This window comes from Erinaceus europaeus, chromosome 21 (genome assembly GCF_950295315.1).
Source record: "Erinaceus europaeus chromosome 21, mEriEur2.1, whole genome shotgun sequence".
In the NCBI taxonomy this organism is placed as follows: Eukaryota; Metazoa; Chordata; class Mammalia; order Eulipotyphla; family Erinaceidae; genus Erinaceus; species Erinaceus europaeus.
The window spans coordinates 16,577,165-16,599,904 of record NC_080182.1 but is presented as its reverse complement, the minus strand read 5'-3'; the positions used below and the strand labels follow the sequence as shown (position 1 = coordinate 16,599,904).

The window sequence follows — 22,740 nt, the reverse complement described above, 5'->3', positions numbered from 1 at the left end:
TCCAGAAAAATTAGATTTTTTTTTTGTAGGAATAGCTACAAAACTGATTTAAAAATAGCTGTAGCTTCATTTCCTCTTCATTCCATTATTTTCCTCCTAATCCTAGATCACTAGGATTCTTCAGGTATATTATTTATTCCTTGATTATACTTCTGTAGATTGAGTACATTTTATATCTATATGTTAATGCTTAGATGGAGTTGCTGCCAGAACTTTAATAATGCTACTCATATTCTTGTTGTATTCTTGTGAGAGTAGAAGGAATCCGCTGAAAAATATTAACCTTGTTGTTGTTACCCTTGGACATGTGTTGACATGTATTTTATTAAATAAACTTTATATGGAAATTTAGTGACAAAGTTAAAAAAAAAACAGGTATCTCAATAACTTTTATATGCTAAGCTGAAATGGTTAAAGTTGGATTTGTTTTAGGGAGAATGTATTTATTAATATGAGCACAGAAAGAACATTCCCCTGGCACATGTAGTGTCAGCATCAGACTCAGGGCATCATTTCTTTTAGGTCCAGTACTCCATTGTGCCATTCTCCAGACTCAGACTGGGGAGAAAAGAAGGAAGGGAAAAAAAAATGTTAAATTTCAGGAAACAGGCTTTATCTCAGAATAGACACATGGCTGAATAGATTGCAAATGTGTTCATACTGAGAGTATTGAGTCTCAGTGACATCCTGGTTCAAGTATCTAATGAGTATTAGTCTTCCTTCACTGAGTAAAGAACCTAACTGAGTTAAATTCAGTTATCAGTTTATAGTATACTGTTAAAAGAAAAATACTTTCTTAGATCCTCTTAAGATTTATAGTTTAGTTACTAATACTGGCTTGAAAATTTATAGACCTAATATAAACAAGAATTTTGTGTCATTGGGTTTTAGTGAGTGGCAAGGTTAAAATTAGAGTAAAATCTGGTGCTAATTCTGTTTAGGGCCTTTTCACTTGTTATGTTACCATCTGGAGTAGTAGTATTCTGTATTCTTAGAAGGCTTGGAAGAAATGAGCTTCACTTAATGAGTTACATTGCTTATGTTAGTTAAAAGTTTTGAGATTGCACAGTCCATAGAGGTAAAGATGGGTAATGATGCCACAGTGTATTTTAGGTTGCTTTATTATGAGATGTTGTTGTTTGGTATCACTTGATGAGTACACTAATGCTTGAGCATTTATCATTTGTAATCCAAATTAATTAATCTTATAGAAAGCACATTATTTCTAATCCATACAAACAATTTATGGCTCTCTGATTATTATTATTATTATTTTTTATTTTTTAAAATTTCTTTATTGAGGAATTAATGTTTTACATTCAACAGTAAATACAATAGTTTGCACATGCATAACATTCCCCAGTTTCCCATATAACAGTATAACCCCCACTAGGTCCTCTATCATCCTTCATGGACCTGTACTCTCCCCACCCACCCACCCCAGAGTCTTTTACTTTGGTGCGATAGGTCAAATCCATTTCAGGTTCTACTTGTGTACGGTTCTTTGATTCTTTAGACTGAGTTATTTAATGCAGATGAGATAGGCCACCTGAGGGCAGGGCACCTGCTTTGCTATGCACTAGACCCTTATTTGAGTTCCTGGTACACTATGATGTTGGGGGAGGTTTCCCTGCAATAATGTCTTGCTTTCTCTCTGAGAAGGTCAGTTGAGTGGGGTAAAACCTGGCCAATGAAAGTAATTAAAATAAATAAATAAAATAAAGTTACTTAGTTACAAAGTAGCAGAATACTTATTTCAAGGCAACCTTTAAAAAAAAAATCTTTGTATTTAATATTGTAAAAAAACATCCTATTTTTGCTTCAAAATAGTATGTGTTTCTCAAGAATAATACCAGTTATTCATAAACACTAAGAAAAAAAACATTCTTGTGGTTGGGCAGTGGCAGACCTGGATAAGTGCACATAGCACTGTGTGCAAGAACCTTGGTTCAAGTTCTCACTCCCCACCTGAAGAGGAGACTTGCGAAGAAAGTCTGTGAAGAAAGAGGGGACTTGTGAAGAAAGTCTGCCAGTGTCTTGTCTGTCTGTCTATCTGTCTGTGTCCCCTCCCTTCCCATCTCAATTTCTCCTTGTCCTGTTAAATAAAATAGAAAAAAAAAAAAAAAGCTGGGAGCTGTGGACTGGTAGTACTGGCACTGTGCCCCACTGATAACCCTGGTGGCAATAAAAAGAAAAAAGAATAATGCACATTTGTTAAAACTTGTGAGACATCATGATAAATTTAACTTGCATTTGATTGATAATGGCTCCTCATTTTTCTGAATTACACTTAGGATTTCTCAGGAAATTTTATATTGTTACTTATGTGAGCATGCTAAATGTACTTGGCCATCATTAAGGCTCAGTAATTCCCATATGTATTAGATATATTAGAATTGTATTCTGTTAATATTTGTACTTGTAATCAGACTCAGGTTTTTCATCTTCATGATTCTTTGCCTTCTCTTCCACACTATCTCTCTCTGCAAAAACCCACCATTTTTATATTTCAGTAATATTAGATTAAGTGGTAAATATTATTATTTAAAATGTTTTCTAGCTTTGCTAGTATGGTACTAACACTTAGCACTTTAACTTCACACAGTTGCTTTTGCTAAACCATCACTTTTAGGAAATGAGCAGAGTCAGGCTACAAAGGGAAAATTTTTTCTTACTAATTTGAATTTGTTTGTTTGTATATATAGGTATTTTGGCTTCTCCACAGTCTGCACCTGGAAACTTGGATACTAGTAAAAGTGGAGAGACTAAAGGTAATGGAAGTGGAGGAAGCAGAGAAAATAGTACTGTTGATTTCAGCAAGGTAATTCTACCATTAACCATTAATTCTGTCAGTAACAGTTCACATTTCATTGTCATTCTTACTGAGAAAGTCTAGCAACATGGCTTTATTAACACTTTGCAATGATTTTATTAAATTTTTATTAAATGTGTACCAATTTGCATGTGATGTTTATGATATGTTAATTTGAGGTCAGACATTATGAGAAAGATAACTTTAGAGCATTTGAATAACTTAATATCTTGCTAGTTGTACAAATGTTGACAAAAGAATATGTGAGTAATATAGTATTTCCATCTATACCTACCCATAGATATGAAACTTCAGTACCTTTTGAGTTACAGTCCTTTGTTCTGGAGCTACCACCACTAGAAAGATTAATTCTAGAAATGATGTTACAGCACTAGTGATTCAGCCCTTTCTTGGCTGTAATGTGATTCCAGAATTACTGTCTTGTGGTGTCAGTACTTTCTGGAATGTCTCTGGGAAACATCGATGCTTCCCCATGGGTAGGTAAAGGCATGGATTTAAAAACAGCTTTCCTGTCTTAACCATGATTGATATTATTACATGAGTATTTTAGTGAAATAGGAAAAAAATGATTTCAAAAGAATAGGGCAGAAATACTACAAATTCACACTATAATTGAATTTAAAGTATACTTTAAATACTGTTTCTGAATAATCGATTCTTTGTATCTATTATAATTTTGATAGTTATTTGCTTATAAAAATCTCAAAAGCTTAGTATTTTTGCTTTGAATGTAAGATTTTATTGTGATTATTTCATTCATTTTTCTTAATTTTTATTTACAATACTAACTATAATTATGTTTTTCACAACATAAATATAATTTTATAGCTTTGTTTAACTTCAGACTATAAAATTATTTAAATAAATAAAGGAAAAACCTTGCTAAGGGACACTGAACATAGAGAAAACCTGTTGTATTTTTAAACACTTTTCTATAAACCTAACCTGATCTTATTTTTACTGACCCTATTGTTTCAGATGATTGAAAAGTGTTCAGTAACTAAGTTACAGTTCATTCTTGTTAAATGAATAAATACATTTACATTATCGATTTCTCTAGACATGGCAGATGCCGCTTATTTTTGTTCCTCTGTCACAGTTTCACTTTTTTTTTTCACTTGGCCTATCCTTGTGTATACCTCCTTGTCTCCTGTTGGGCAGGAGTCTGCCTCCTGGCACTGTAGTTGTGGTACACTGGGTGTGGGACTCAAGAGGCCCGCTGTAAGTGCTGGTTTTATTTTTAATAGATAGCCCTGTAAATGGTTGTTTGGTGAATTGTGTAAAACCGCATATAAATAAAAAAACTTCCCATATTTTGCTACTATGTTTGTAAACTTTTCGTTGTAATTATACACAGACAACAAAATTTGATTATTTAGTACAATCTAGAGTAACAGTGACTAATTTAATTTCAAATAAAATTAAAATCAACTTTCTTAATAAAAATGTTGGGGAAAAGCTGAATTCTTATAAAATGTGTAGAATATAAAGGACTACTTAATTCTTAGGTAATCATGAAATGAATATTTATAAGCACTGTGTATAATTTCATGAACCATTGTTAGTTTGTGAATTGTATTTTTGTCCTTAGTAGTTCTTAATGAATAGTGCTATATTCATTGAAAAATTTTCTTTAGTTGATGTTTGATAATCTAGATCTGAGTACTAAAGACTATGACAGTTAAAATAGCTGAGAGTATTGTTTCATAGATGTGTTTTGCTTGCTTTCCTGTACTTGTCTACTTTCTTCTTGTTTGTGAGCTTTTTAACATATAATGGTTTTGATTAGCAAATAGAATTTCTAAAAGTCTTATTTCTTTTCTTCTAAGTAGTTTTTATAAATAGCATCCAAACTTTATTTTTAATTATTACATATACTTGTCAATAGGTTGACATGAATTTCATGAGAAAAATTCCTTCGGGAGCAGAGGCATCTAATGTTCTAGTGGGGGAAGTAGACTTTTTGGAAAGACCTATAATTGCATTTGTGAGACTGGCTCCTGCTGTCCTCCTTTCAGGGTTGACTGAGGTCCCTGTTCCTACAAGGTAAGGAATCAGCTCCAGTTGGCATTCTCCATGTCCAGGACCTAACATTTATCCACTAAAGGTGGAGCATGTTTCCTTATGTAATAGAAACGTCATTTTGATAGTTCATATTGTCATTGCTTTGAGTATTAGAGTTTGAAAACCTATTTTTCTTTCTTGAACAGCAGCAGACAGAAAAAAAATTCTTTAGTTTGTTTTTTTATACCTTTGTGAGAAGTTTGTTCTTGGGGGTTGGGCTGTGGCCTACCGGGTTAAACTCACATAGCATGTATCTCAAGAACCCGGACAAGGATCCCACTTTGAGCTCCTGGTTTCCCACCTGCGGGGTGGGGGGGTGGTGTTGGCTCGCTTCACAGTGAAGCCCGTGTGCAGGTGTCTTACCCTTCTCTCTTCTTATCTTTCCCATCTCTCTCAAGTTTTCTCTGTCCTCTCCAGAAAATCGAAAATAATGGCTGCAGGAGCAGTGTTTTTTTGTTTTTTTTTTTTAAAGAATTTATTTTTGAGAAAGATAGGCGAGAAAGAACCAGACATCATTGTCTACTGCGCCACCTCCTGGACCACAGGAGCAGTAGATTTGTAGTGCAGGAGCCCTAGTTATAACCCTGGAAACAATAAAAAAAAAAAAGTTTCTTTTGCCTCTTTCATCAAATAAAGTTTATCATTTTTAAGCAGACACTGAACTGAGAACTGATTTAAATTCAAATGAAGATATAGAAGAAACTTCTTATGTAAACTTATACTGTTCCTTCATTATTTAACCTAAGGGAGATGCAAAGTAATTGAGTGGTAGAAAGTTTTTTAAAGTATTTTTAAAATAATATTTTTTGAGCAGACACTGAAGTGAGAACGAAGTTCCGTAGTAGTTCTGCCTTTTTTTCATTCTTTTTGTTTTTTTTTTGTGGAAAGGTGAAGCCTGACAAATTTTCTAAGCTTCATTTCTAAACTAACGATAATAAATAATGCCTCCAAGCTGGTAAAATAATAATTCATTTGGATACTGCCCTGCCTTTACATGTGTGTGATCCAGGTTCAAACCAGGCCACCGTCACATTGGAGGAAGGTTTGATGCTGTGGTCTTTTCACCCTCTCTCGGCCTCAGTGGCTTTCTGTCTCTACCTTAAAAAAAAAAAAAACTATACTAGTAATGCTTCCTTGGATTAAGTAGTTGTACTAATACCTCCCAACTAAGTAAAATGTTTCATTCTGCGGAGTATTCAATACCAGGAAACAAATTAAGTGGAAGTAGTGTCAATAAGAATCATTGACCAAGTGTGTTATAAATGGTGATTGATTTGTTCGCTATTAATCATATAGTTTTAAATAGAAATGAGAGTACACTTTTCAAACTTTTTAAAAATTGCAAATCTAAAGAACCATTCGGAGCTTGATTGGAATGTAGTTGTCTATTTTGATTGTACTTTACTGAGTTGTGTTAATATACAATATTAAGATGAATGAGGAAGAATTAATCTGTAGATTCCTACTTACTTATTACCTAGTGTTCTTTTATTTATCTACCTATATTTATTTACTTATTTTACCTAAGCATTTCTCAGTTCTAGCTTATGGTGGTTCTGGGGGTTGAACCTTAGATCCCCAGGCATGACAGTCTTGCATAACCATTATGTCACTTCCTCTGCCTCATAGATTCCTATTTGTGTATGTGCAGATATGAATATTTTACCATATTAGACTAGTGAAGTGGGATATTAAATCCTTTTTAGTAACTGATTATTTTGAGATTTGGTGTTTGATTTACAAATAAAAATTCCTTTTCTTTCCAGTGAAATTAGTTATAGCAGCCCATGTTTAGCATATTAGAATCTTATGTCTTATATAAATTTGAGGGTTTGAATTTTTTTGTAAACACTCAGAACAGTTTTAAGCAAGCCTTTAAGTCATAATTAACTTTTTAAAAATCACTTTTCTCTCAATACAGATTGAATAAGATGACTTAAATTCAAATGAAGGTATATAAGAAACTTATAATGTGAAAGTTTCTTTTTTTAAAGAAATTTATTTTTTCATTATTTAATTTATTATTATTTTTTTGTCCTACTCGGTCATTTCTGGGGCTCAGTGCCAGCACTACAAATCCACAGAGGCCACCCCCCCCATTTTATTAGATAGGCTAGAGAGAAATTGAGAGGGGAGGAGAGATAGGGAGAGAGAGAATAAAAATAGATACCTGCAGACCTACTTCACTACTTGTGAAGCATCCCTTTTGCAGGTGGGGAGGGAGGACTCAGACCTCAGTCTTTGTATGCTTCAATGGATGTGCCTAGACCCTAGCCAGTCAGTTCCTTAGTTACTTATTTAACCGAAGGGAGATACAAAGTAATTGAGTGGTAGAAAGTTAGTTAAGAGTTCCTCCTTTAGTTCTGACCTAATTTTGTCTAATAGTTGCCTTTTAATATGTTTCATTGTTTTTTTGGTTTTTTTGTTTGTTTGTTTGTTTTTTCCATCATGGTTATTGTTAGGACTCAGTGTCTCCATGACTCTACCACTCTTTTCTTTGTCTAGCTAGTATATGAGAGAGAGAGAGAGGGAGAGAGTGGTGTTGCCATTTTTTTCTTCTGCACTCTGTATGGGGGTACTTACAAGAGGTCAGAGTATTGTTTCTGTGCATACACTTGAATGGTTTTGTATATTTATGTGTGCATATTATTTATGTCTTAATCTATGTATCTTAATGTTTTCTTAGGTTTTTATTTCTGTTACTGGGTCCAGCAGGCAAGGCATCCCAGTATCATGAAATTGGAAGATCAATAGCCACTCTAATGACAGATGAGGTAATACTATTTGAAGTGGGCACTGATTATGAACTATTATTCTCCTTTCTATCTTTGTGATGCTTAAAAAATTGTCCTTGCTGTCTGTACTATTTTATATCATAGTTCTTAATTGCTTGCCTTTGGTAAGAGGTTTCAGGACCTTTCTGCCAGTGTCATTGGGTTTTTTGGTGTGGAGAGAGGTGAACTGGAACAATTCGTATTTTCCATGCTCTTACCCAGTATTTCTTTCAGAGAGAGAGGATAGGATACCACAGTACAGAAGTTTCCTCCATTGTCAGCACCTTCTGTGAGGTGTGGGGCTTGAATCTAGAAGGACGGGTGCTTTACTGAGTGAGATGTCAGACTTACTGTGGATACTTTTGGTGTTTCTATCTCCACACTGGAAAATTCTTGAATATATTGTTAAAATTTTAGAAGTTGTTTTATCCTGGATTTTATGACATCAACTTTTTAGATTTTCCTTCAGACTGTCTTTCTTCTTTTTTTACCTTATAATTTCATCTTCCTATTAGAGGTCTTGTCTGTTACTAGGAACTATGTTGATCAGAACTGTAGTCTGTCTTTGGAAGAGGGATTTGTAATTGGTGCTTGCTAGACATCTTCACTAGGTGTTGCTCCTTGGATGTCTGAGACCCTGTGAAGTGGAGCCTGACCGTTTTCAGTCAGCCAGACAATTCTGTCGGTTGTTGGTATTCAGCCCCACCCCACCCTTTGCATGGCTCTGCTCTTCAGCTCATTCCTGTTCTACAGTTTTACCTCCTCAAAGAGACCTTCCTTGGCCACCCTGTTGTTACTACCAGTTTCTGCTTATTTTTTTCAGAGCCATTATTGCTTGCAAGTGTATTTCTGTAACTTACTGCATTCATTGCCTTTGCTCCCAACTTACGTAGTACAGAGACCTTTCTGTATCCATGCCTATTGCATAATAACATAGTGCTTATTATATTTTTAATCTAATAAGTATTTAAAACTTTGTAGAAACTTAATGATCTACAGTATTACTTTTTTTCTATAATGAATTATTACTATTTTCCATGTAAAATTTTGTCTTTTAAATTGTTTTGTCTTATTGGTCACTACTGGTTTTTTTTTTTGTAGTTTGTTGTTGTTACTGTTATCTCATCTGGTAGTACTAATTGTTTTTATTTCTAGATACTTACTACCCAGAGCAGGGAAAAAGAACTGCGTAGGATAAGAATTTAATTATTTCTATTGTGGACTTATGAGAGTATTTCTTTAATGTGTATTGATTTTTTTCTTTTCACTTAAGCTCTTTACTCTTTTTCTTTAGATTTTTCACGATGTAGCTTATAAAGCAAAAGACAGAAATGACCTCTTATCTGGAATTGACGAGTTTTTAGATCAAGTTACTGTTCTACCTCCAGGAGAGTGGGATCCTTCTATACGCATAGAGCCACCAAAAAGTGTTCCTTCTCAGGTAAGAATCGACACTATCTTTAATGAATTCTGTAATGAGTTTTTCCCTATATATACTTGAAAAAATACAAGACTCAGTGAAGAGAGGTTTTGCTCAAGAGAAGTTTTGACACCCTCCTCCCATCCCCTTTACAATATCTTCCCTGTTACCTCCTATGGTTTTTCATTTGTTAATCTTTTTCTTCAGGTAATTTTATTCAGTGCAAGGAAATATGAATATGCAGTTTGATTTCTTCTTGTTTCTTACTAAAGCCAACATACTGTATGTACTGTTCTGCATCTTGCCTTTTTCTTTAAGTAATATATCTTGGAGATCTGATTTTTCTCTTACTCTTGCTGTATCCCATTCATGGATATGCCGTAGTTTACCCTATTATTGGAGTCAGGTTGTTCTCAGTCTTTTGCTGTTACAAATAATTTGATAGTATTATAGTCTCTTATAATCCTTTGCAAATGTCTATCTAGGATAGATTTTTTTTTTTTTGCCAATATTAATACTGCTGGATAATTTGGGAATTTGTATTATGGATACTATCTGAAATCTTTTTAATTGGATTGATCTGTATTTCAGAATCTTACAGTTTATGGGAATTTCTATTTCCCTCTAGCCTAAAACAGTGTGGTCTCACACTTTTGGGTATTTGTCAGTCTCATAGGTACCTTTATCTTTCTGTATTAGGTGCTATAACCTGATGCTGTATTAATAGGTGAATATAATTTTCTTTTTTCATTGTATACAACTATCTTTTTTTAAGACATCTAAGTTATTCATTGATTCTTCGGAGTTTGTGATGGTTTCCTATATGAGCTATGCATCCAACTTTATCTTTTTACTTCCTTTTTGTTAACCACAGTACTCCTCAGTTCTGGCTGTGGTGGTGCTGGGGATTGAACCTGGGATGCTTTTGGTGCCTAACGCATGAATGGTTTTTTGTGTAACTATTATGCTATCTTGCCAGCCTAGAAGTTTATATCTAATATTTTATTTTGTATTTGTATTACTTTTTATAAATATACTGTACTCTAGATTTTTGTGCTGTTTCTATATTTTTGTTATTGTCATACTTGTTTTGGAAAAAACAAGTTTACATGTTTTCTTTTTACTGTGTTTCTAAATACTTTAAATAACTCGTTGAGTTTGGTTCCAAACATAGTTGCTTTCTTACATATCTTGTGTATTAGTGGCATATCTTATATTTATCGAGTACATGTTAATAAATTGCACTGTTCTTGCAGAGCATAATTAAAAAGTGTATAAACACATTTCATTGTATATTTGATATAATAACATGTAAAATCTAAAAATTGAAAATATTAATGAATGTTAGATTTTATTCTAAAGTGGCAGTGTATTTGCAGTGAAAATTTTCATCAGGAAACTTTTTTTCCTCTAAGAATATTGATTAGATATGTCAAGAGTATGGTCCTTATACTTGAGATGCCTTGTTAAAACTTTATTTAAAAATAATTATGATGACATGTTTTTGTGAAATGCAGGAAAAGAGAAAAATTCCCGTATTTCCCAATGGATCTGCCCCAAGCTCGGGTGAGATTCCTAAAGAGGCTGCTCATCACGCTGGGCCTGAGCTACAAAGGACTGGACGGTGGGTACAGAAACTGATACAGTGTGGCTAGTTCTTGGGGCTAAGGACTGATTCTCTAAAAAGGCACTAATACTGCTTTGATTTGCATATATTTAGAACCGAATATACTATTTCATATTTTCTAAACATAAATTGTACAGCTATATAATAAAGCAAAATGAATGTACATTTAAAATTATCTTATTAGAATGTACTTTATTTAGCAAACTTTGCCTTAAGTTGAAGATACTATCAACCATATATCAAGAATACAAATAAGTCAGTTAATTTACATTGCCTATGAAGAAGATCCTTGAAGATGTAGTCTTATATTTTGTGTTAGAATTATGGAAATTATGGGAATAAATGTACATTTAAAATTATCTTAATTAAAATGTACTTTATTTAGCAAACTTTGCTTTAAGTTGAAAATATTATCAACCATATATCAAGAATACAAATAAGTCAGTTAATTTACATTGCCTATGAAGAGTTATAACTGTCTGTGTGTATGTGTGTGTGTGTGTGTGTGTGCGCGCGCGCGCACATAGATTTAAAACACTCAGCTGAGTATTGTACCATGAGGTAATGCAAAATTAGAGCAGAAGTATGATTAAAACATGATAATAATCTCTGGAGCCCTAGATAGAAAAATTGTTTTAAAAAAGGGGGGGTTTAATTCTGTAATAAAAAATACAAATAATACCAGGTGCATGTACTGTCTTAAAATATTTTGTAGAATGAAAGAAAATGTATGTTAATTATACTGTGGAAAAACATGTGAACAGTGTTCATCTTAATTTTAATTGTTTATTTGAAAAAATAGGAAATATTACATACACATACCACTAGGACTATAAATAGTAGTCCTAAAGAATGCTATTCAGTATGTAAAATAAATGTAACTGGCCAATGAATATGAACTTTAGAGAAGCTTAAATTCATAGTTTATTGACTAATACATTATTAGTCTTATTATATACAGAATAATATAACACTTGGTTCCATGGGAAGGGTACTGGTCTAGTATCTCTTACTGCATCATAATTCACACTGAGGATTAGTCATAAAGAAGTTTATTTAGGTCCCACGGACCATGATTACCTGAGAATCTAGTTTTAGTTTTTAAATAATCAATTATTGATTTGATCATATAGTTACCAATGAAACCTTATTATTGTGAATTGATTTCCTTGCTATTAATTTATTTGTAGGATAATGTCTTTCACTTGTCATTATGTGCTTAGCATTTATTTCAGTATGAACTTAATAAAAAGACTGGTAAAGCTTGAAACATCCAAACTGTTTGGAAGTATAAGATAACTAGGGTGTGTTTACTGTTGTAAAGTTCTGAATGATCATGTAGTTTGAGTCACAACTCTTTTGAATTATTGATACCTATATTTATGGAATATCTACTACATACTAGACAGTGTTCTAGACATGAAAATAACAAGAAAAAATGTTTACCCTTCTCAGAGCTTATATTTCAGTGAATGCTTTCAAGTTAAATGCATCAAAAAAAAGTCTGTCATAATAAACATTGGAATGATAAGGTTCTTAATGTACAATTATAATAAAAAATTGCTAACTAAAGCCTTGCATATTAGCTTGACCACATGCAACTAAGTTAAATGCATTGAAGTAGTTTAGGTGTTTTCTGGATTGGAAATAGCTTTGTGATTAAAGCACTAATTTTAAAGGTTAATAAATTGTTATTTAGCACTGAGTGTGTAAGGACAGCATACTGTATTCAATTTGAGTATTTGCAGGCTTATGATTTATAATAGTCTTCCCGGCATTTCTGACACTTAACCTTTGTGATTTATAATATATATAATAAGAGAATTGCTTTACGCTTACATTGATGAATTTTTAGGTTTTATTCGTTTTTATTGTACATTTACTTACACATTTGTATCAAGTTTAACTACTCAAAATCATTTGCCTACAATCTTTTCAGTAAATAGTCCTTATAATAGAGATGTTTGTATTTCTCAGTGAGAGCTATAGTTTTTCTGTCATCAGTAGCTTTGAATGGATATATCTTCTATAATTTATACTATGACTTAAATAGGATATTAATTTTTGTTGGCAAAGCATTAGGCACCAGCAGTTTTATATAGCCCATAGTTTTAGTTTGAATTAGCTAGACTCCTCTAGTGTACAGTTTGACGAGTTTCATCTCACCTATTTAGGCTTTTTGGTGGTTTGATACTTGACATCAAAAGGAAAGCACCTTTTTTCTTGAGTGACTTCAAGGATGCATTAAGTCTACAGTGCCTGGCCTCGATTCTTTTCCTATACTGTGCCTGTATGTCTCCTGTAATCACTTTTGGAGGGCTGCTTGGAGAAGCTACAGAAGGCAGCATAGTGAGTACAAAGATTGATAGTGGCCAGGCTCTTAGCTCTTCAGAGGCAAGTGTCTGTGTGCATTTGTCTCACTATTTATACTTCTATTTGAAGAGTCTACCCACAGCATGATTATCCTGTCCCAAAGCAGACTTCCCCCAAAGGTAATTGCTATGGAAAACATGGGGAAGCCATTTGAACAGGAGAAGATGCACAGTTGAGGTAAAAAAAAAAAAAAAAAAAGGAAAAGAAGAAATGAAAACAAAAGTTTATCTTGGCTTGCTGGATGAATGGTTTTATAAACTGAGTAAAAGATTATATTGGCTCACAAGGAGGGTTAGGGAGGGTCTGTTGGGGAGACCAACTGAACTCCTCTGGGTGGGCTATGCATGGGTTAGGGGGAGTTGCCATTGGGGCTACTTCATATCCTTTTAAACATCATAGGATTAGTCAGAGCCATATGATGACTATACCTATAAACTATTACCAGAGAGTGAGGATGATTATGGGAACATTATAACAATTGGAAGTGGTATTCACTTTAATTTTGCTGTTACTAAATTTGTGTGAAAATAGTTGTGTTTTTTTTCTTTTTTTGGGGGGGGGAGTATGGGGGAACTATAACTGCAAAACTACATCCATCCGTTGATATAACTGAAATGAAAGTTTCTATATTTTTATTATATTCTTGTTATTAATGTATTAGGAACTGTTTGAGACATGGCAACGATTTCTAATAATTTATAAATTCTTGAAAGACCTCTATAAATTATACATTTAAATGACATTTATAATTCTTAAGTGTATTCTATTTAATTATGTTTACTTTTAAGGAAAAATTAATTTTTATAGATAAAGATTTAAGAAGTAGCCAAGCTAAGTGATTTTTATTTTTCACTTGTAATTTTCTATGACCTGAACATGAGATAAACTCGACAACTGTAATTTCCTCTAACTCAGCTTGTATTTTTTTAAAGCTTATTTTAACTTATGCTGTTATAATTCTTAAAGGTATATTTTTAGGAGGTTGTTTTATGTGCTGTCACCAGTTGTATATATAACTGCCATTCCCTTTGAAAATGTCATATCTATTACCCTCATGGACATGATGCCTTTTTATTCTGGTGCACTCATTCACTACCTATCAGTTTCATCCTACTGTTTAATACCATGTGCATGTAAACAGTGCTTTATGTGGTGGTGGAATATAGACAAGTGCAAGGTGAACATGGTGAACGTGTGTCTTTAGTCCTCAGTGATCCTGACCAAAGTGTGTGTGTGTGTGTGTGTGTGTGTGTGTGTGTGTGTGTTTGAGAGAGAGAGTCAAAAGACTTGCTGTGCCACCCATAAAATACAGAGTAAGAGCTAAAGGGATTGAAGTAGCAGAATAGAGAAATCAGATGTGTTATTGAGGAAAATAACATGGAAATTGTGTTTTTTCATACTTCAACTAGAAATGAAAACATTGGGAGGTACATTCAGAGTTCATAAAGTGCTAAGGAAGAAATAAGAGAATTCTCCATAAACAAATGAGGTTTAAAACAGAGTAGATGAAATAACTAAGAGGACTTATGGGTAGAGGAGAGAAAAAAAAATGGGGAGGAGGAAAACTGATCGGTTAACTAGATAAAGGTCTAAGAAGAAATCTAAAGATCAGGATAATATAATTTTGCAAAAAAAAAATTAAATAAAGGTTTTGAGAAGGAAGAAAAATTAGTGAGAATTGCTTGTGATCCTAAGGATCAGATGGATGAAATAAAAGATTCTGAAGGAGTAATAGAAGAGAGATTATAGTGAGGATGTGGCTTCCTTAGATAAAGATATTTCAGTTTGGGAATAAATGTAGAAATTTTTTAAAAATTAGGGAAGGATTGGTGTAGTAAACAAACTGATAATATGACAATAAGTGTAGAAAGAACGGTCTTCCTGTATCAATTTTTGCTTTTTCAAAATACAACATTAAGAGGAAAACCATAATTTCATACCTAACTGACCCCGCCAGCATTTCTTTGGCTACCAACTTTTTGCTTCTTGTCTTAAGTTTTTACTTTCTCTTTCTAAATAATATTCAGAAAAAATTTCCTTTGACTTGAGCACTTTGTCAGGTCATTCATAATTATACACGTTCTAATTGGCCCACGGTGTTTTATAGAAGCATAACATTGTCTCTTAGGACAAATTATTTGTAGGTAGGAATGCAAATTGTTTCATACAATAAACAGTATTTTGTTAACATGGACACGTTATCATTTTCCTTTAAGTCAAGTTTGCATTTGCCTTTGACCTTTTTAAGCAATATTATTATTGACTTAATAGTGATTTACAAGACTGAAATTATGGGAACACAGTTTAATGGTTTGGCCTACTTTCATACAAATACTTCAGTGTTACTTTTACTGTATATTATTTTATAATTTTGAATGATAGATTATTACTGCTGTACAGTATATATGCCAGACAGTGTGTTTGCTTGGTGTCCAGATGGTTAAATATGGGCATGACTTAACACCTGATAACGAACAATCAAATAGATACCAGTCTTTTCCCATGAGCCTGGTTTTTGGATTCCTTTTCTTTGCTGCTTTGCTGCTCCTTCTAAGAGGGCTGTTACTTGATTTTTTTTTTTTCCTCCCCTCTTCCTGTCCCTTACTGACGATGAGTTTTTCCATTCTTCATATTGTAGTCTAGTTGAACTGATGTTTATGGATAGTGATCTATTCTTTTCTCAGTCTCTTCGTTCTGTTCAGTGGCATAACTTTATCACTTGCCATCAAATAATAAATCAGTTGCATATAATGCTGATAGTGGTACAAGATGTAAATGCTGTCTTTGAATATTTCTCATAGTCTTTCTTTTTCTCATTTTATCTCTTCAGGCTTAAATATTTATGATTTTAATTTATGGTTGCTGTGGGTATAGAGATTTTTCATCTTTTAGGCATTTCAATTTTGATTTTTTTTTAAGTCATGTCATAATAGATTATTTTTATTATAATTTTGAAATTTTGCTCATTAGAAATTGATTTGAAAGCAGTGGGACGACATAGTAATTTCTTACTTGTCTTTTTGAAGTCATTTTTTGGTAGCATACTGTATCAAGTATTTAATAGTCTCTATTTTATAGAACACTTATATTTAATGTGTTTCACATTTTTCTGTTTCAGATCTTAATATATTTAAAATAACATATGCATCTTCATCTCATCACAGGTTTAAGAAATGAAATTGTCTATAGAGACTTTTTGCTCGCTTCATTTACTTCCCTTGCCTTGATTTCCACAGCACTGAGTTTTGAATTAAGGTTTATTTTAAAAGACCACTTTCAATACGCAGGAACAAAGCAGTTCTCCCCCATGTATTTAAAATTATTTGCTCTGTATTTTTATTTATGCTTGATTAGTATTTTTATTTTTCAGATGCCTTATGTAGTTTGTAGTAGACTCGCGATGCTTTTGATGTGTTACCTGTATTCATTTCTTTTCTCCTTAAACAGAGTGCAATAGAGTCTCTTTTTGGAGCATCATTAACTGGGATTGCCTACTCGTTGTTTGCTGGGCAACCTCTAACAATACTGGGGAGCACAGGTCCAGTTTTAGTGTTTGAAAAAATTTTATTTAAATTTTGCAGGTATGTATTAATTATACTTGCCACGTGTATTTACATATGCACAATTATATTTTGAATTACTCAGAAGTACATTATGTATTTAGCACATGAACATGAGGATCTAGTAAATGTATAAATATGTGTACATGCTATATATGTGCATATATTTTATATATATATATATATATACATATACAATTTACATATAATTGTTTTGTTATTATGTCCTTGACAGTATTCTCACCCTTCTATAGCTCTTACCCCAAGTAGCCTTAAATAAATAGTAAAATTTATTTAGAGAGTGCTGATTTATTTATCTGAGTACTGATAGGCATGTCACATAAGGGACAGTTAAATTCCTTTATGCTAAATTTAATACATTTTATCCCAGTAAGAGAGTCTGTGTAATAAAAAGTTTGTATTAGTTAAGAGATGAAATGCAGATGTCATATAAAGGAAGATTAAGTAGAAGTGGATCTCAAATATATATCAATTGATCTGTTTAACAGAAGGAGTCAGAGGAAAGTATTTTCCACTGGCAGAGTTGTTCAAAGGTACAGAAGTTTGTACAACCTACTGTAGATAGTAGGTTCAGAATTTGGCATAGCTAATGAGTATTTGCCTTTGTGAGGTAAATGTAGTCAAATATTTTGGCTTAAAGCAACTTCATGTTATCGAATATTTGATTACCGTCAAGGTGGTTTTGAGAATGAGAATTAAGCTAATAGAGTAAGCAAAGACCTGAAGTTACGTAGACTCTAGTAGTAATTTTCTTGGATTTAAATTTTAAACAGTGGCTACTTTGTTTATAGAGAGGGCGGTGGTGACAAGTCATTCAGGGGGAATATTACCACATTGCATGACAGTTTCTTGAGAATCACATCCAATTGTTCTGTAGACTGTTTATCATTTTCTCCTCATAACAGATTTCTAAAGTGAAGTCTTTGATTTTGAAATACTTATTTTCTGGTATTTTTCATTGTAAATTTATATAAGTAGTAAAACAACTCTTAAGTCAGTTACTAGGAAGCTATTCTTCAGTTGAAGAGGAAAGGAACATTATGCTTTCTTAGTCATCACTTTGTCATTGTGTAATTTATTGTTTTTAGAAATAAGTTTTTCTACTGTGCTTACTATAAAATTTTGAAGTATGATACACTTCCACATGTGTATGTTGATTGATTTCACTTTTTCTTTCTTTAAACAGTGATTATCACCTTTCATATCTGTCTTTAAGAACCAGTATTGGTCTGTGGACTTCTTTCTTGTGTATTGTTTTGGTTGCAACAGATGCAAGCAGTCTTGTGTGTTACATTACTCGGTTTACAGAAGAGGCTTTTGCAGCACTCATCTGCATCATATTCATCTATGAGGCTTTGGAGAAGCTCTTTCATTTAGGAGAAATATATGCATTTAATATGCACAATAATTTAGATAAACTGACCAGCTACTCGTAAGTGGTTTTGTTTTTCCCTAATTCTGAAGTTTAATTTTGTTGAGATGTATGAGTCTAAGACAAAAGTCTGTACCCACCCCTACCATCCCTCCCATGTGATGTTTACTATATCTTTGGTAGCCACCCAACTAGCCTTTTGGAGAATGACTTTGTTTTAAAAAAAAAAAAAATTTAAATTATAACACTCGGTAAACATAAATGTTCAAATTTCTTCATGTTCATATGCTACCGTAACTTACTCAGAGTGTGTTTTTGTGAGGTGAAAGTGATAATTACTACACTATGTTTACTTAAGCATGTCTGTTAATTGGCCAGTCCAAATTCAGTTTGTACATGCATAACATTTCCCAGTTTTCCATATAATAATACAACCCCTACTAGGTCCTCTGTCACCCTTCTTGGATCTGTATTCTCCCAGTCACCCACCCCAGAGTCTTTTACTTTGGTGCAATATGCCAATTCAAGTTCAGGTTCTATTTGTGTCTTCTTTTCTGATCTTGTTTTTCAACTTCTGCCTGAGAGTGAGATCATCCCATATTCATTCTTCTGTTTCTGACTTATTTCACTTAACATGAATTTTTCAAGGTGAAGTCACCATTTTTTATAGCTGAGTAGTATTTCATTGTATATATATACCACAACTTGCTCAGCCACTCATCTGTTGTTGGACACCTGGGTTGCTTCCAGGTTTTGGCTACTACAAATTGTGCTGCCAAGAACCTATGTATACACAGATCTTTTTGGATCCGTGTGTTGGGTTCCTTAGGCTATATCTCCAGGAGAGGAATTGCAGGATCATAGGGTAGGTCCATTTCTAGTCTTCTAAGAGTTCTCCAGACTGTTCTCCACAGAGGTTGGACCAATTGACATTCCCACCAACAGTGTAGGAGGGTTCCTTTGACCCCACAACCTCTCCAGCGTTTGCTGCTATTACCTTTTCTGATGTATGACATTCTCACAGGAGTGAAGTGGTGTATCTCATTGTTGTCTTTATTTGCATTTCTCTGACAATCAGAGACTTGGAGCATTTTTTCCTGTGTTTCTTGGCCTTTTGGATCTCTTCTGTGATGAATATTCTGTTCATGTTCTCCCCCCATTTTTGGATGGGGTTATTTGTTGTCTTGTTGAGATTTGCAAGTTCTTTATATATTCTGGTTATTAGCCATGGCAGTTATTTTAAAGTTCAGTTTAAGGGGCTTGGTTGAGTACACACTGTAGTGCGTCAAGTTCCCAGTTCAAGTGCTACAGGTGTGTCTCTCCCTCTCTATTTTCCCTTTTTCTCTCTGTCTCTATCCAAATTAAATAATAGTAATAAGTTAAGTTTGAAAATTTAGTAGCATATTTGTGATCAGAAAAACATAAAATACAAATATTTTAAAATCTAGAATACAATGTAATTTGGATAGTAATTATAAAATTACAAAAGGTTGATGAATAGGTTCAATAAAATGTCAAGTACTTTGTTAAAATCTAACCTCAAGGACAAGGTGGTAATCCTAGTAGAGCTAAGGTGTTAAGTGCAAGGACTCACGCCCTTAGTTCCCCCCTGTAGAAAGGAAGCTTTATTTCACAAGTGGTGAAACAGTGCTGCACATGACTCTCACTCCTCTGCTGCCTTCTTCCCCTTCAGTTTTTTTTTTTTATATACAAAGAGGGAGGGCAAGCTACCAGGAGTAGTAGACTTGTTGTGTAGGCATTAAACCCCAGCAGTAATCCTGGTTGAAAAATACATTAAATAAAATTAGACATCTAGGTAGGTGTTCCTGTAGTTTTTATCTACAGGATATCTTCTTTGTGTAAATGTTAACCTGCATTTGACCGAGTTACCCAGAGAAATATGGCTAGCAAGACCCAACAGTGATAAAACTGCCAACCCAAGCCCTAGATTTTTGCAGTTTTTCTTCCATGAAATTCCTGTAAGACATGTTGAAAATATTAGTGATACTGTAGGCAAATTATTTTCTGTTATCCTCATGGTTTTTTTTCTGTTTGCTAGTTTGACCTTTAGAATGCATTGCTTTTATGTCTCTTAAAAATGTTTCCTAAAAAAACAAAAAAATATATTTCCTTTGATTAATAGAGTAGGTAGCATGTAGAAGTCATTCAGCTAACATTTTGTAATGCTTGCAGCTAGTGTTTTAGGAGTATTGCATAATTCAAATCATAATTACCCACATCATAGTCACTTTTGTATTAAAAATTAAAGAAAGCTTCAGGGAGATTAAAACTTTTTGTGAAATCACATCAAACAGATAGTAAAGGAGCCTGGATTATCCAATATCTAGGCCTTTTTAGCTTCTCAAACAGCTCTTATTAACTTATAAACACTATGTAATTCTGGGGCCAGGTGGTGGTGCACACCTGGCTAAATGCACGCATTACAGTGCACTAGAATCAAGCCCCTGGTCCCACCTGCAGAGGGAAAGCTCACAAGTGGTGAAGCAGGGCTGCAGGTGTCTCTAATTCTTTCCCTCTCTATCTCCCTCTCCCTTCTCAATTTCTCTCTGTCTCTGTCCAATAAGTAAAAGAGTTAAAAAAGAAAGAAATTACGTTTTTTTTTCTTTTCTTCTTCTTTTCTTACTAGAGCACTGGTCAGTGTTGGCTTATCGTGATGCAGGGGATTGAACCTGGGACTTTGGAGACTCAGGCATGAGATAACAATTATGCTGTCTACCCCTACCCTATATGTTGTAATTTGTTCTGATAACTAAGAACACTTCATTTTTTTAAATAATCCTCCACACTTAAAGATTTATCTTTGTGTGTTTTTTAGCTTTTAAGAGACCCGTAAGGTAATTCTTAATATGAATGGCTCTTTTGTATGCTTATAATTTTATCCTAATAATAAACTATGTTTTATTTATTTGATTATGAATTAGTATCTTAACCAGTTACATTAAGTAAAACATTCACAACTGTATGTTATTTAATATGCCTACTCTTACATTTTACTTTTTCTGACCCGCTTTTATCTTCATGTATTGCAATGTGGAAAAAGTTTAAAGCTGGGATTGATTTAATGAAATGTAAACTTAAAACTTAGGATTCTTGAAATATTCTATTCTAATATTTCAGGTGCATATGTACTGAACCCTCTAACCCTAGCAATGTAACTCTAAAGATGTGGAGGAAAAATAATATAACTACAAATGATATTAACTGGAGCAATCTCACTGTTTCTGTAAGTATATTAGGAATAAGTGAATTTGAATTTGCAAATGTTTACCTAGTTCTTTAAGGTTTTTTTTTTGGTAGACCTACATTTTATTCTTGATGAATATAAATGTTCAAAATATAGTGTTGTTTTAACCAAATATGAATTACCACATTTTTTAATGTCTTTTTTAATATATATTTATTCATTCCCTTTTGTTGCCCTTGTTTTATTGTTGTAGTTATTGATATCGTTGTTGGGTAGGACAGTGAGAAATGGAGAAAGGAGGGGGGGAGAAAGAGAGACACCTGCAGACCGCCTGTGAAGTGACTCCCCTGCAGGTGGGGAGCTGGGGGCTTGAACCAGGATCCTTATGTCAGTCCTTGTGCTTTGTGCCATGTGCACTTAACCTGCTGCACTACTGCTCAACTCCTGAGTGACCACATTTTTACTTACCATGTACTAAGTATAGGTCAAAGAGAATGAAACTTGTAAAAGAGATAAAGATGGACTATATTTAACTTTTCCTTTCTTTCCGTTTTTATATCAGAGCACTTTTTGGCTCTGGCTTAGGGTGGTGCAGGGCATTGAACTTGGAATTTGGAGACTCAAGCATGAGAGTCTCTTTACATAACCATTAGGCTGTCTAGCTCCACCCTATATTTAACTTTTAATATAATTATTAAAATGTATAAAATATACATCAGGTTTCTGATTGCACTTGAATTGATGAATTCAGGAGAAGTGTTTACTTACTAGGATTGTGGTTGCACCCACCGTAGTTGGCAGTTACATCATCCCATATGCACTCGCCCTGCCTTCTGCTTATCACTTTATCTGTTCCATAAGTAGCTTATTTGGAAGATCAAGAGTGTTCTGCTAATGTCCCGAATGCCTTAACTGAATCTTGATTCACTTATAGGTACTATTCCAGTTTAAGCAATGGAAAAGGAAAAAAAAAAAAAAACTTATGATGACTATCTCTACACATTTTTTTATTCTGTTGAAAAATGTTACCCTTGCCAGGCCTTGGAATTTCTATTCTTTAAGATCTTATTTATGTGTTTATTTATTTTATTACCACCAGGATTATTGCTGGGGCTCAGTGCCAGCACTATGAGTCCACCAGTCCTGGAGGCCATTTTTTGTGCCCCCCTTCCTATTTTGTTTTGATAGGACAAAGAGACATGGAGAGGAGAGGGGGAGAGAGATACTTGCAGACATGCTTCACAGGTGAAGCTCCCCCCCCCACCCCCAGGTGAGGAGCAGGGGCTTTTTGCTTCGCAGTGTGTGCACTTAATCAAGTACTCCATAGCCTGGTCCCCTTATTTTAAATAAATAAATAAGTTTTTTTTTTTTTTTTAATAAATAAGGAAAAGAGACAGACCCAAACCAGAGCACTGCTCAGCTGTCTTGTGGTGGTGCAAGGGGCTGAACGTGAACATCTTTCGTATAACTTCTGCTGTCTCTCCAGTCCTA

The 22,740-nt window shown here is 33.7% G+C and overlaps 1 protein-coding gene across 3 annotated transcripts in view; it reads left to right on the top strand.

Moving 5' to 3' along the window:
* Positions 1 to 22,740, top strand: part of SLC4A7 (solute carrier family 4 member 7) — a 94,010-nt gene that overhangs the window by 47,412 nt on the left and 23,858 nt on the right. For all 3 annotated transcript variants that reach the window (XM_016185657.2, XM_060180457.1, XM_060180456.1), the window contains 9 exons: positions 2,706 to 2,821; positions 4,722 to 4,879; positions 7,584 to 7,671; positions 8,966 to 9,112; positions 10,609 to 10,715; positions 12,893 to 13,067; positions 16,539 to 16,672; positions 17,859 to 18,104; positions 21,183 to 21,288. In XM_016185657.2, the coding sequence (XP_016041143.1) occupies positions 2,706 to 2,821; positions 4,722 to 4,879; positions 7,584 to 7,671; positions 8,966 to 9,112; positions 10,609 to 10,715; positions 12,893 to 13,067; positions 16,539 to 16,672; positions 17,859 to 18,104; positions 21,183 to 21,288 (1,277 nt within the window). The remainder of the gene's footprint in view (positions 1 to 2,705; positions 2,822 to 4,721; positions 4,880 to 7,583; positions 7,672 to 8,965; positions 9,113 to 10,608; positions 10,716 to 12,892; positions 13,068 to 16,538; positions 16,673 to 17,858; positions 18,105 to 21,182; positions 21,289 to 22,740) is intronic.